The sequence below is a fragment of the Canis lupus genome, chromosome 34 (genome assembly GCF_048164855.1).
Source record: "Canis lupus baileyi chromosome 34, mCanLup2.hap1, whole genome shotgun sequence".
NCBI classification, from domain to species: Eukaryota; Metazoa; Chordata; class Mammalia; order Carnivora; family Canidae; genus Canis; species Canis lupus.
The window spans coordinates 9,428,895-9,444,401 of NC_132871.1; the positions used below are offsets into that span (position 1 = coordinate 9,428,895).

At 41.2% G+C, this 15,507-nt stretch overlaps 1 protein-coding gene across 8 annotated transcripts in view; it reads left to right on the forward strand.

Annotated features, from left to right (window-relative positions):
• The window catches only part of PDE11A (phosphodiesterase 11A), a 405,439-nt gene that overhangs the window by 329,140 nt on the left and 60,792 nt on the right, over positions 1 to 15,507 (forward strand). For all 8 annotated transcript variants that reach the window (XR_012023877.1, XR_012023878.1, XM_072811251.1 and 5 more), the window contains 3 exons: positions 455 to 564; positions 9,567 to 9,657; positions 13,062 to 13,162. Coding sequence is in view for 6 of the 8 variants with exons in the window: in XM_072811251.1 (XP_072667352.1) it covers positions 455 to 564; positions 9,567 to 9,657; positions 13,062 to 13,162 (302 nt within the window). In the remaining 2 variants the exon portion in view is untranslated. The remainder of the gene's footprint in view (positions 1 to 454; positions 565 to 9,566; positions 9,658 to 13,061; positions 13,163 to 15,507) is intronic.

The following is a 15,507-nucleotide window of genomic DNA, read 5'->3' on the forward strand; positions in this document are numbered from 1 at the left end:
CCATATATAACATGTTTTCTCTTGCCCGCCTTCGTTTTGAGTGGGATCTGGTGGATTATAGCATTCACTTCTAAATTCACAGTCCTCTTTCCTCCTTCCTACCACGAGATACTCATTGTTGCCATGTAGACTCACAAAACACATTTTGCTCTGAGCCTCTGCCAAACTGTCACTGTATCTGGATAGGGCGGCCTCTTCTCTAAGAAGGGAATAGTCTGAACTTTGTCCTGGTGTGCCAGTGTGGGCCCCCGTGACAGCCAGCTAATTCATCACTGTGGGGACCTTAAGCTGTGCAACTGACCACCCAACTGACTGTCATCTAAGGGGGTGGCAGTTAATCATCTCCTTAAATGATGTGGGTATGAAAACAGAGCTGATTGTTGCTCAGCGGACGGACCTTATCCATCCTCCCTGCCCCAAAGAGTGACTGTTGCCATTTTTCCCCTCTTCCCAGACCGCAGGGTTTCAAGAGATTCTGACCGAGGTGGAAATTTTAGCGGTGATTGTGGGATGCCTGTGTCATGACCTCGACCACAGGGGAACCAACAATGCCTTCCAAGCTAAGTAAGTGTTCTAATTGTTGTTATTTTAATGCATTTGCCTTTCTGTTTGGAGCCAAAGGTGACGAGTGCTAAAGAGTAAAGCATTAATTTCTGGCATCCGAGGCCAAGGCCACGCAGGCTTGGGTGTGCATGTCATGGGGCTCATCCATCTTTATAATTCCCTATTCTTCTTTTAATTGCAAATTTGCCCTTCATGTCATGCTTGTTGATTTGGTCTGTCTCTGTTGACCTCAGTCAGATAACAAAGCTCAGATTTTAAAGGGCCTATTTTTTTTTCCCTCCCAGAATATTTGCCTTCACGGCATTATAAGCATCTTGGACTTGCTACTCTCAAAATCAGCTTTTGAGACTATTAAAATAAAAGTGGTCTTAGGAAATTTTATGAAGCGAAATATCTTTCTTCACCCAATAGAATCTCTTGCAGGCTCTTTAATAGTGGGTATAGTATAAACTGCAGTGAAATAAAGCGACATGAGGAATACGGTCTCTGCTGCTCTCGTCCCTCCTCCCACAGAAAGATGGGGAACAAAGGTGGCATCAGGACTGGGGATGTGCAACACATGACGTGCACAGACGGAATAATCTGCCCCTAAGCAAGTTTGACGGGTCAAGATAACCATTGCTCACTGGCTAACGCTGTGGCCAAGGTTATAGAATTTATGGGTGCTGGAAATAAGACCAAAACCCCAATCTCCCAACTGATATTAAGGGCCCAGTTTTAACGGTCCTTATACTGTTTGTAAACAAAATGATATGTGGGTTCAGACTCTAGAGCAAAAAGTTTGGGGATGGAGAAGTTAAGGAAGGCTTCAACAAAGAGGCAAGATGAACCATCAGATGACCGATTTCAAAGCCCCCAAACGGGTCTCTCTCCCTCCATAATCTGAATGTCAACGGCCCACTGTGTTTCAACAGCACACCACTCACTTTGTTCCTTGAACATCTACCTAGGGAGGCCTTGGAGTCCTGGCAGCCTGCTTTTATTCCTGATCCAGCAGATGAATTTTTATTTTATACACTTCTCTAGGCAGCCTGGATCCTATTATAGCTCATCCCTTGAACCCTCTCTTCTCAGTATCCTATGATTTCTTGACTCTCTTAACCTCTTATGACATCTACTCTGCAAAAACTCAGCCCCAGCTCAATCAAACGTTTCGATTTCTTGCAACTCCACCTAGACTTTTAAAGGCTTTGGGAGAAAATGTCACAGTTGTGAGAGTCTGAGACATAGAAATATATATTGTCCCAACTCAGCTGGCGGCTCTGTGTTCCCCACTGATCTTTCTGCATCCCTGGCCAGCTCTGTCCCCCCTCACTCTTAGCAGTTATATGTACCGAACGGTTCTCCCTTCCTAAACCACCTCCTGTCCGCCACCACCCCCGCACCACTCAGCAGATCACCTTGCCTCCTCCTTCACCGAGAAAATTGAGGCCATCAATTGAGCACTCCCTCAATTTCCTCCCCTGCCATGTAGAAACTTATCTGTCTGGCCCCATCCTTTCATCCTTCCCTCCTATCTCAGCCAAGGGGCCGTGCTGCCTCCTGTCTGAGGCTAATCCCTCCACCTCAGCTTGGGATGCCTTCCTTGCCCCTCCTGCAGGACCCCACTCCATCAATCTCCCTCTCTCTGCCTTGTGCCTCCTCCTCTTTCCTACTAGTGCTCAGCGTCCTGTTAATGGGAACCATTCTCCCCCATCTTGAAGAAGCCCACCTCAGTCCCCACTTCTCCCTCCAGCTTCTGCTCTCTTTCTCTCCCTTCCTTCCCAGTCAGTCCTCTTGGAGAGTTGTCCATTGTCTTCACTTCCTCAGCCCCTGCCTTCCACATGGGTTCCAGTTCTGCCTTACCAGGTGAGGCCACCAATGGGCCCCTTTCCCAAAGCCAATGGACACTTCTTGTCCATCTTTGTTGGCCCTGCTTGCCTAAAGGCACGTTTTGCCACTCCCTCCTTCTGAGAGTCCCCCTCTCACCTCAGAATCAGTCTTTCCCTATCCCTTTTCCTCTATCTCAGTGAATGGCGGCACCTGAAATCCACAAGACACCCAGAGCTGCTTCTCCTTAGCACCCCTCAAAGTCCACATCTCTGCCTTCTTACTGGAACTGCTGCTTCTTTGCATCCGTTCTGAATTGCTACCACAAGCAGCCCAACTTCCCTCTTCTGGTCTTCCCCCTCCTGGCACTCCAGAATAATCTTTGTAATTCACAAAGCTCGCTAGATCACTCTCCTGCCTGAAAGACATTCACTGACCTCCTGTGACTTTCAGGATAATATTCAAATTGCTTAGTGTAGCCCTCAAAGCTCCTTTTCTATCTGGCTCCTGCCCATTGTCCTGGCCCAGCGCCCACTCCTCCCTCCCCTCCATCTTTGCATCAGCATTCCAGACACAGGGGCTATTGGAGTGCTCAAGGGGGGGGGGGCAGTTAGTTACAGCTCTCTGTGCCCTGGTATGCTGCTTCCCTTACCTGGAATGCCTTTCTTCTCCTTTCCTCAAAATTCCTCTGGGTTTTATCCCCGGGGTACCATCCCCTGGTTGATTTGCTATGCTCACATATGCCCTATGCTTTTACAGAAGTATGCATCTCACTACATTTTAATTGCTGATTTACAGGTGTGCCTTTCCTTTTTCTTGAGTACCTGTGATGTATAGCAATAACAGGAGCATCAGAAACACACAAAGAATGTTTGATGAGTGAATGAATGATGAATGGATAAATGGATGAGATTTTGTTTTAACGGATTTAACTATTTTAATACAGCTTTTCAAGAAGGTTTCCTGATTTCTTAAGCAAGTATAATCTTTTATAGGTTATTATAAAACATAGTTTTTATACACATAGTTTGATGTTGTACTAAAGACAATAGTGTCCCTGGGGCCTACTGAAGCATAAACAGAGTGTACTTTCATTATAGGGTCTGACAATTCCTTATGTTTGGGTTTCTGTGTCTGCATTTCATTATTTTTTTAGGATGCCTCTCTCTGGTAGGTCAATGGCATCATTGTCAGTGTATCTTCCTTTAGCATGCTCTCTCTAGCCCTCTACCATTTTGCCACTTAGGCGTAAATAAGAGATAAGTGTATTCGAATTATAGTCATAAAACAAGGCTGGGCACCTTGAGGGTTCTTTTTAAGAGCCAAGTGCCCAATATTTATCCTGAGATACCACTGTGCCTTCCCAGAGAAAGCCTGTGTGTCACATTGAGAGTGGTGGCCCTCCTTGCGTTGACCTCTCAGCTCTTTGGACCAAGAATACACACCTGATTAAAACCCAGCTAATCATATTTTATCTGCCAGGAATTTGGAGTTGGATTACCATGATATTGAGTCAGCTGTTGAGATCCAGGCTGCAGATCCACAGAGACTTGGGAGCTGTAGGCTGCCATTTTGGGAAAGTCATGATGACCGTAGCACGTAGCAAACAGAAACAAGAAAGGGAATCTGCAGAGAAGAGAAGAAGAAGTAGATATTCGGGGAGAAACAGAAAGAAGAGATTGTACAACCTTAGAGAAAGACAAAAAGCAGACTTGATCCCCGCTTTCCACATCTCTCCTCCCTTTCCAGGAGACCCAGCCACACTTGTGATAATTGGGTGCTGTCAGAGTTCCTTTTATCCTTTAATCAACCTTCTCTTCAGTGAAGCTGCTTCTAACTGATTTCTGTTCTTTGCAACTAACAGTCCCTGAGACCGAGAGAACTACCATGTGTTTGTTGTTTCCTACCTCCAGTGCTCACCAATATCCGTGTAGGGTAAATATTTTTGTCTCCATTTTATGGAGAGGGCCTGAGCCTCAGGAAAGTAATTAACTTGCCCAAATTCATATACCCAGAATGGTATTCGGACCCGGGCTATCTGATTCCAAAAGCCATTCTTTAACCACTGCATCATCCTGTCTTTTGTGACTTTGTAATGTTTACTTGAGGCCTTTGAGCTTCCAGTTTGTTGACTTGCCATATATGTGAGCTCTGGGAAACTGAAATATGCTTTGACATCCAGCAAATCAAGACATGGAACCATAAAATATCATAGAACTGAACTAGACCTTGGTAGTCATGTTTCAACACCTTAATTTTACAAAGATGGAAACTAAGGTCCCCAAGTCTCAAGTGATTGATGTGAGATTAAACAACTTTCAACATATGAGATAGTATTAGTTAATGATACTAGAAGTCTTTTTTTTTTTTTTTGCATCCTCATGCCACATGGTCAAATCTACCTGTTCCAAGACAGTCTGACGTGTTTCCTTGAGACAATTAATCTTGTATACAATTTACTAGCTCACGTGTTGTCCCTCAGCCCTACTTCTACCTAAGAGAGTCACTTCTGAACTTAGGATACCAAATGCCCTCACCACCCACCCTCAGTTAAAATTTCCTTCAACAGGAATACGGGAAGAGAACTTCTGACATCATGGGGAAGGAATTAGTTTTTTATTGATTAAAAAAAGACTTTTTCAGTAAGTGTGCCACTGTTTAGAAAAGCCTTATGAAGAAATCTAATCCTTATTTCCTTTGTTTTTCCACAATAATTGAGTACTTTTCTTGTGCAAACCTCCGTGCTAGGCACTGGGGGAGAAATAAAGAAGTATAACAAACAGCCCCTTCCCTTAAAGTATTCACAGTATAATTCCAACCTTTCAAGTGATTTGGAAATGGGATTTAAATGCACCAATTATTATGTGGCAAAGCATACAGTACCTTTTATTCATATATAAGGCCATAAAAGAAACAGGAGACATTTAGCAGGGGACAAATTACTATATAAAATGCAAAATGCCTCTACAATAAAAAGTTGTGACTTTAGTTATAGCACAATATGATTTATTCTCTTAGCCTTTCTGATGAGTGAACCTTTGCATTTTCATATTTTATTCTTAATTTTTAAGTATTGGAGCACGTGCAACGAATGATCAATAGGTAGAGAGGGCCGCCATCCCACCATGCTTGGCAATTGCTCTGTGAACACCTCTCTCCTGTTTTCTCCAGGGACAGCCTTTCCCACTCATCCCCCTCTCCATTACAGCTGCCCCCGATGATTAAATATCAGTACCAAGCAGCTTTGTAGTATATTCTCCTAGGAGACTTCTTCTATTCATTTCTAGCATAATCTCTTATACTCATTTATTGGGAATGAAAACCCATCTTGTCGCTTTCGGCCAGGTCCCAGAAGTGAAATCCTGGGGCACATTAATCTGCCGTGACAGCCTAATCCCATTCCTCACTACCTCCCAGCAATTCTCAATTTCCTAATTACCTTTCATAGTTTTCCTTCTAAAACTTTCCCATAAGCCACGGCCACACACTCCCATTACATCTCTCTTCCAAAGAATATGCATACCTAGCAAACTTATGCACATTTTTGCACATTTATTTTTTGGTTCCTGTGCAAAGTGCTGAGTGGCCTGTAGAGAAAGAATTTTCACTTTGACTTTTCTTTTTAATAAGTCTCCCTTGGTGTGTCACCTGTCCAAAAATGGAAAACTTTAGTATGTCGTTGGGATGACCTAATCAATAATGAGCATCATGAACAACCATATGTATAAATATTCCTGTGCTTGTGGAATTTGGATATATAATGTGGATATCCGCAAGTTGGAGATATATATAACTCCACAATTTGGATATGTGATATTTTCATACTTAACAGTATGTGCCCCACAGCTCTTCTGTGATGGATATACTTCCTACAGACAATTAAAGTGAGGGCTGGCACTAAAGTTCATTTTTTCCACATGCAATTGATTTGGGTATCTTTCTCATATTTTACATGAAAAACTGGAAGTATACCTTTACACAAAATATATTACATGAAAGACATGGCCTCTTTCAAAAAATGGTTTTATGCTAAAGTAAAATTGGTTAATATTGCATATTACATTCCCCACCTGCAAAATCACCATATATTTTCACATATCGATACCATTGGGAAATCTGACAATAATAAAACAGTTTAACTTTTTAAACCCAGCATTTTCCAAATGTATTTGACCATGGGACCTTTTTCATTTCTGCCTATATGCCATTTAATATTCCAAAGAACTAGTATTCTGTAGCCTACTTTTTGATAAGGTATATCCTAAGAGATACATTTTAATTTTTGCCATTTACATCAAGTTTAGTGTCTGTGGGCTTCATTCCTGCGCCCCTAGGAGGTTCATAGCATGTTTGAGTGCAGTGGCGGGTATAGGCAACATCCTCAGTGAGACTTGACCTGAGAGCAAAAGCACCAAGGGGTTTTGCAGTCTTAGAAAAACTAACAAAGACCAAATCTAATAGTGTAAACAAAGGATCCATATGGAAATGGAAACATTCTTGCTTCTATTTTACTCTAGAAAACTGAAAGTAGGTTTAGTACCATACTTTGTTCTATGAACGCCTAAAAACGACACCTTGCTTGCAGAAAGGGGAGCATTTTTAGGGCAAGTCTAATAAGAGAATGTCTCCTACACAATTATAGGGGACTGTGAGCTTCCTGAGGGTAGAAGTTCTTATTTATCTTTGTATTCCACATGCCCATAGCCTGGCTTTGTAAGAATCATCATTACTTGTTGGGTGAGCGAATGAATGAATCACAATGTCTTCCTGCACTTTTGTAGCTTTAGTGTGGTTCAGCTGCAAAATCTACATATATTTGTGATTAACTCAGTACTGTGTGAGGGTAATATTTGTTATAAAGTACCCCCTGGTTAAGGGAGGAAACTTCCTACTCATCCTGAAAAAAGACAGTATAAAGTAATTTGTGATCATCCAGCTTATTTAACTTTTGTGAGGTCTGCTAAACCAACATGATAAAGGATGAAATAATATTTTGTACTGTGACCTTATCTTATATCAGTGACTCTGTTATCAGGTTTCACACCACTAAGTGAGGGGCATCTGGGCATGGCTATTTAATAGAAACAAATCACAGGAATCTGAGCCTGTGGTTAGCAGTTGGTATACAAGTAGAATTCTGCATTAAATTTTGAAATCTTTTTTCATTGATGATAACCAGCTTGGCAAAAATGGAGACTCAGTAGCAGAAATGAGAAAGTTATCTTTCTCATGATGTAGTGAGAAGAAACTTACAAACTTGGATTCCAGTCCAGAACTGGTACCTGTCAGCTGTGTGACCTTGGAAAAGTTGTGTAACTTTTCTGAGCCTTGGTTTCCTCATCTATAAAATGAGAAAAATAACACCTATTTCATGGTTGTTGTTAGGACAAAAATGAAATGATGTATTAAATTGTTAATATATTGCCTAGTGTATAATAGGTAAGTTCTCATGATAGTTATTATTATTAATGACATTATCACAAAATGTGCTAACACATTTATTACTGAACCTTCTAATTCAAACTCTCATTTCTAGCCATACCACTGTAAACTTATTAGCCAAGCAGCTAATATTTAAGCAACTATTCCATGCACCAGGCAATTGGATATGATTCGCACATAAAACATCCTAGAATTTCAAAAACCAAAATAAAGGCATACAGTGTACACCTTGACAAATGTATTTTAATAAAAATGAACTCTGATAGAAAACAGTAACTATAATTAAATATTAATTAATCACTGATTACTAAGATTAGCCTACAAATTTGCACTTATTAAATGGTATAGATTAAGGTAAGACTTAAAGAAATAACACATACCCAATGAAAATCTAGCTCCCTCCTTACCAACTCTATTCATAATAATCCCTATGGAACCCTGTGTTTCCCCCAACATGTGGTCAGCTCTGAGGCTGTCCAAGGAACACAGGTCCCTGGACTCCTGATCTGGCTGTGATCTTGGGCTGCTTCACAGTGGAGGTGGAGGGCAGCTTATGATCAAAATCCTTCACATTGCACATAAATGCAGTTCTTGCTCTTCTTATGAGCAAGACAGACTGTGTGCTGTCAATCCCTAGCGTTTCCAAATAAAAGCCAAATTGCTTTTAATGTCCCAACTCCCTGGAATGAGTAAGAAAGAATACAAGGACCTGGATGGGTCATTAGTCAGAGTCTCAGCACTGCCTTTTAAACTATAGGATTCTCTGGATCTCTCTTGACTCTTGAGATGTTCTAATTCCTAATCCACAAGAGCTGGAAATGAGCACACTTGGACATTTCCAATGAACACGTTGCTGAACTAATATTGTTGAGAATTAACAATAAGCAAAATTTACGGATAACTCAAAATAATTTTTTCAAGTATCAATTAACATTTTCCATTCTTAAATGGAAATATATATGGATTTTAATTGATTTAGTACACTGCAGTCTACTACATGTCATGCATTATGATAGGCACTTTCAAATATTTTATTTTATTTTGTTTTCATAAATAACAGGAGGTAGATAGCATTATCATAATTTTAGAGACAAAGAAGCTGAGTCTTAAAGCACCCAAGAAATTATCCAAAGCTATTGCCAAGAGCTGGGGTCTGGTTCCAAATCCAGGGAACCTTCCAGAGTTCTAACCTGAGATATAATGGGACTCTGGGCTGGGAAACCATAGTAAAAATTTGTCAGCCATGCATGTAAAGTGGTTAAATGGGCTGTGCCTAATATTCCCAAGAGCTTTTCCCATGGAGAGTCAAATACATTTAGTATAAGACAATTAGTTGTTCTGGACACTCAGAAGATACATAAGGTTTATTCACAAAGTGTACCCTGATCCCCTGAGCTAGAATTTATATCTTCGGTCCTCAGATCATCCGCAGCCCTTTGATTGGACCTGGAACACTGTCTATGGCATTTGTGTTATGTGCATTATTTTCCCTTATGACCACACCTCATCTTCCTTAGCAACGTGGACTGCGTCTTATTTACTGTTGTATCATCCATAGACTCTAGTCCAACACACAGAAGGTTTTTGAAATAATTTACTTCACCGATGAGTGAACTACACAGTTTCCTGAGAATGTATATGCTAATGTTCCTTTGCCAAAGCAGGAGAAGCAATTTGATCCAAAGAGCTGGGGTGGGAGGATCACTGACAGGTGGAAGGTCCTGGTCACTCACCCTTCTGTCCTCTTTCAGGAGCGGCTCTGCTCTGGCCCAGCTCTACGGAACTTCTGCTACCTTGGAGCATCACCATTTTAACCACGCTGTGATGATCCTGCAAAGTGAGGTACAGACCTAATGTTATGTTCATGCTCTTGACAGACAAACCAATAAAACAATGTTTGCTACCTCTCTCTTTGTGGTGCCACAGGTAAATACAGAGAAGAGGACAAGTGTTGTTAGGCCAAACTATTTTCTTGGTGGCTTTGTAAAATTCTTTCAGATGCCTGACCAAGAACCTTATTCAAATTCTTCCCGAGCTGATTCATTTGGGTTTCATTATTGGTAAGGAGACTTCTCAGACTCACTTCACAGAGGGGACCACTTACAGTTTGTCACCAGAGCACAGGCTTACCTTGCTGGAGGAGTATAGAGCGACTTGATGGAAATAGCGAGTGGCCCAACATTCTCACTTTGTGAAATTCAAAGCCATTTTAAAAGATGGTAGAAGTAGAAACAGGGTGAGAAAATTACACTTTATTAGCACAATCGAGAAAGCTATAAAAGATAAAAGAGCCCCAAATCGCTGGTGGGAGCAATCAGAAAGTGAGAATTGCAGCTAAACTTGGGACCCAGGGCTAAAGCCATATGCCTTATTTTGTTTCATGTGGCAATGTAGGAGCTGGAAATAGTTGGACTTTTGTACTTTTAGCTCTCCATGGAGAAAAAGAAAAAAACACTAACGGACTCTGGCTGAGGCATCTGAGTTTTAAATGGCCAGGAAAGGATCTGTTTAATTTTCTGCAGGCGTACAGAATTTTTTTTTTTTTAGGCCAAGAAGGGATCATCTGTTCCCCATTATTTGTCAGTTCTCTAGCTGTGCCATTAATTATTATTATTATCATCATTAAGGCCCTGCTTCGCTGGAATAGCATCATTAAATATGGAGGGTTTTTTTTTTTTTTTTTTCCTCCAGCCTATCTGGAGAAAGCATGTCTTTTGCAATATCATGAAAGCCTTCTTCGACCCCATAAAGGAGAGTCAGCACTCCGGAACCTGATGCGGCTGGGGAAGAGCAAACCCACTGGGGGAGATGTATTTTCAGTTGGGAATGAAACATCAAGGGTTAGGCTCTCAGTAACTCTGACAGAATCCAGCAGCCCAGCCTCCAAGGCTCTGGAATTTTCCTATGCAAGCCATGTTTTTAGCTGAGCCCTGTGAAGGAGGAGGGGTCAGGAGGAGGTTGGGTGCAGATGGTCTTTTCTGTATGGGCAATATGATGGGTTGACATCGGAACCCAGAAACTCCTACCTTTGTGATAACAGGGATTATAATAAACAGGGCGTTAGTGTTTTCTCGGAAGGTCATTTGTTTGTCTCTTGGGAAAAACAAACCCTGCTAACTCAGAATTTGTCTTCACACAAGCAAAACGCGTTGGCTGGCCTCCACTGCACGGTTGTCTCTGGAAAACGCAGAACAATAATAACAGAACTATGCCTTGAGCAACTGGCCTGTGGGTCGTGGCCTAGAGCTTTCCCCGCATCCCCTCCTGTCCTGCCCTTCAGAAAGGCAAAAATGCACATGGCATTACACCCCCGCTTTTCAAATGAGGCAGAGGCCAGAGCATAGTTGCTCCAGACCTTTCTCCCTCCACGGTCGGTTTTCTTTCCATTAATACTAGTCCTCCCTAAACAAGGAGTAGAAGCAATATTTCAGGGAAAAAATCTGTCTCGGGGACCAAAGGCGTGAGGCATTGTAGAAGGCCAATTTGCATATAAACAATACATTGATTGCAAATTAGCTGGGTTTTTAAAATTATTTTTATTAAAGCTTATCAGGCTAGCTTTATCACCTCTATCAGCTATAAATTGTGTCCGTTGTGTTACTGTAAGTCCTTTAAAATTGGTAAAATGCACTCTCTCACAAAATGATCAAGGTCCTCAAATTCAGACCAACTCCCTCCTGAATTCCACATAGTTTTGACTGTCACTTACTCCAAAAGGCTATATTTCTTTCACTGAGAGATTCTAGATATGTGTCTACATCCAGGTGACGAGCTTCTCCAGAGATCTACCCACTTTCTCCCAGGCCCCAGCACACCAGCCTGTGATTGATCCATGGGGCAAGGCTCAGGCAAAGAAACCTGGGCAGAATTATGGTGTGGCCTACCTTTAGTTATTTGTCTTCTTCCTAATGGCTGAATTAAGGGTCTGGGAGAGTTCATTTGAAAATTATTATTAATATTGGACGTTGTCCCAGGTGGAACCAATATACTCTAGTCTTTAAGGAACGGAGGGTTCACCCAATGAGATAAATTAACTAAGGGAAGGAGATTATCATCTGGTGCCTGGTAAGAACTAATTTACTAATTGATATTCTGGTTCCCTGAAAGAATTAATTTACCTCTAGGCAGAGAAGAGTTTATTCTCCGGCCGCGATTCTGCGCCTTCTTTGGGCACTGTCTTCTGGCTCTAAACGCTGCCTTGAGACCCCTCCAGTTCCCCTGCCACATGTTTATGAGTTCATAATTCATGCTAAGAAAACTCGATAGATGAAAAGTCCCTGACTCTCAAGCAAATTAAGTGAATTGTCGGTCACTTTACACAAGGATTTTTTTTTCACTATGCTAAAAACATTGCAGAACTGTATATTGTAGCTGAAACAAATTTTGATGAAAAGAAGGGTATTTTCCAAAGGCATGGAGTTATACAGATGCAAGTTTTCCTAAGGAAATATCTTAACATCCCAAGAACCATGCCAAGAACAGTATCTCCTACATCCTAGCCACTCAGTAATTACGTACTGGACTTCTTCTACACATACCTCATTAGGATGTATCTTCACAATTTAACACAGGATTTCTCAAGCTCGGCTGAGTTGACCAGATAAATCTTTGTTGTGGGGGCTCTCCTGTGCATTGTAAGAGATTTAGCAGCATCCCAGGCCTCTATCCATCAATGGCATGCCCATCCAGTGTGACCATCAAAAATGTCTCTAAACATTGCTAGAAGTCTCCATTGCCAAAATCATCCTCAGTTGAGAACCACTGGTCTATGGGGTTTTTTTCTCCTCCTTAAAGCCATTTGTTGCCATAGCAAGTGCTTCCAAAATGCCAACTTAAGTCTTTATTAGTAAAACTAGTATTCATTTTCGGGTCAGAAAGATTCCCAAATGTCTTGTCAACTTCTGCACTCCGCTATTCCACAGGAAGTGGCAGTCAAACGGAGTTGTTGGCCAGGCATATCCACAGTGAGACAAATTTAAATGTTTTCAGAGTTTTCTATTTAAGACTAACAAAGTCTGGTAAAGATTAATGAAGTGCCCCCCTGGTAGTCCTCCCTCAAAATGATTGCATTTTCTGGCTTTGCTATGTTTGTCAGAAAATCCGTTTGTATTTGCACAAAATTTCATTAATTTTTAAAATGATTTTATCATGTGCCCATACTTTTTTTTTAAATATAGGAGATACATATAATCAACAACCTCAGATTTAATGTTGTCTTTTGTGACTTTTTTACTTTCTCATTACAGGGTCACAACATCTTTGCTAATTTGTCCTCCAAGGAATACAGTGACCTTATGCAGCTTTTGAAGCAGTCAATATTAGCAACAGACCTCACGCTGTACTTTGAGTAGGTATTGGCATTTGATCTATTTGACAAATGGATATCTAAAATTTCATCCTGTAATTAATTTTCAGGTCCATATTTGGGGGTTGCCTGTTATCCTAGCACTAATGTCAATGTGTAAATGAGCTAAACTTTCTGTTGTTGTTTTTCCCTTATCTAAATGAATTTCATTAAGGTGGTATCTGTAAGACAAGAAAATTGAGGCTAGCATTATGAGATTTATAGCTTTCTTTTATTTTATGAACTTTGAGATTTTTGACTCTGAAGCTAAATGATGGCCGTTTTTATTTCAGAGACTGGTTGAAATTGCTATATTGGACTGTTATTTCTAGTCAGATCCATAAGGGCATTGATGATGCTAATGAAAGATTTGTTGCTGAAAGATTGACTTGAAATCCAAGCCCTCATTTCTTGCCTCTCCTCTAGATGTCTTTCTCAGAAGTGCTATCCCCTTTACCCCAAAGTTCAAGCCTCTATCTGGGCTGGAAATTCCATCCCTCTTATATCCTCTGAGACCTGCTCCATCGGGTACCACTTATCCTGGCAGCGTGGAAGTCTCTTCCTTCACCAATATGCATAGTTTCCTCTTTAAAGACTAACTTTCCTCCCTTAAAAAAACTCTTTCACTTGATCCCATGGAGATCTTTCATTGCTTTTCGATTTACCTTTCTCTCACTGCCTACCTTTTCAAATGAATGGGACATGTTAGGACCTTTATTTTCCTAACACCTGGTTACACTTTGAAGACCGATGTGCACCTTTACATTCAGCCAAAATTGTTCTGTTAGAGGTCGCCAGAGACTTTCTTGTCCTCAAATTCAATGTCCTTTACTCATTTCTGATATTATCTAGCTTCGTTGAGACCTCTGAAGATTTACAGGCTTCTCACTGTCAATTTCTGCCCTCTTTTCCCTAACATCTGACTGCTTTTCTCTCTCATTTTCTGGGTTCTCTGTAGGTTTCTTTTCTTCTTGTTTCCATAAATGAGTTCTCAAACCCATGTTCCTCTCTCTCTACTCATATCTGTTCCCTTCATCTCATCTCCATATAACCCTATATAGGTATGAAGAAGGCTCTGGAATTCTTCAGTCTAACCCTCTCTCACATCCTATCCAATTTCGACCTCAAAAACCTTCAGAGGCTTCATTGCTTTCAAAGCAACCTCGAAACTTGGTTCAGCTTCCAAGGCCCTCCATAATCTGCCCGCAAACTTTTTTCCTTCTTATCTCCACTTCTCTCCTGCATGATTTGTCTGCTCCAACCAGACTGGTCTACATATTATCCCTTGAAAACATCTCATGAGGTGCCCCTGTGCCCTAATCACACTGTTTCTGCATGAAATCCTGTCCCTGCACTTCCCCATCCAGCAGAACTTTCCTTTACAGTCCATCTGCTCCATCACCTTTTCTAGGAAGCCTGTTTCACTCGCTTTGAAATATCACAATGCACTCTGGCATTGTGTCAGTTAGAATTAGATTCAATTGTAAGGAACAGAAACCCTAAAATAATAGTGACTTACTTCTCTGTCATGTAAAAGAAATCTGGAGAACCACCATCTAAAGTTGGTAGAGCAGTCACATTAAGTCATCAGGGACCCAGTGCTCCTTTTATCTTTCTGAGCTGCCGTTTTTGGCACATGGTTTCCACCCTAGTCCAAGGTAGCTGCTCAAGCTCCAACCATAATGTCCACATTTCAGCTAGCAGAAAGAAAGAAGGGACAAAGAAAAAGGGAGCTAAAAGGTGATGCAAGCCATCTCTTAGGTAAGTTTTCTGGAAGCTCCAGAGAACCCTTCCACTTACATTTCATTGATCAGAATTTAGCCATTTGGCTATACCTAGGTTGAAGGAAGTTTGGGAAAGAAAGTCTTTATTCTGGGTAGCCATGTGCCCTGCTGACAAAAAGTAAGGGTTTTATTATTAATAAAGGAAGGAAGGATATTAGAGTAGGCAACTAATAATCTGTGCTGTAGGTATTGTTGGATTCTGCTGAATGACTTAGTCCATGGTATTGTGGAAAGAGTAAAGGCTTTGGAGGTATGTTGGTTTGGATTAAAATTGCATTCTGGCAGTTAAACCAGGTAGGTTGAGTCCAAGTGTCTATGTCCTCTTCTCTCTGAAACTCCACTGAAATGATACCAAATACATTTAAAAGAACAATAAAGGCATAAATCTTCAAGGAGAGAGAGATTGAGGGCACATAACTGATAGGAGATGCCAATACATTAGTGGAAAAGAGAAGGCTGACCAACAAAAGGTAACTGATCTGGCAGAGTAGAAGTGAAAGGTAGGACCTACAGAGGGGAACAGCTCTGAGAAGCAAGACAATCTGCCCTGTAAGCACTTGTTTG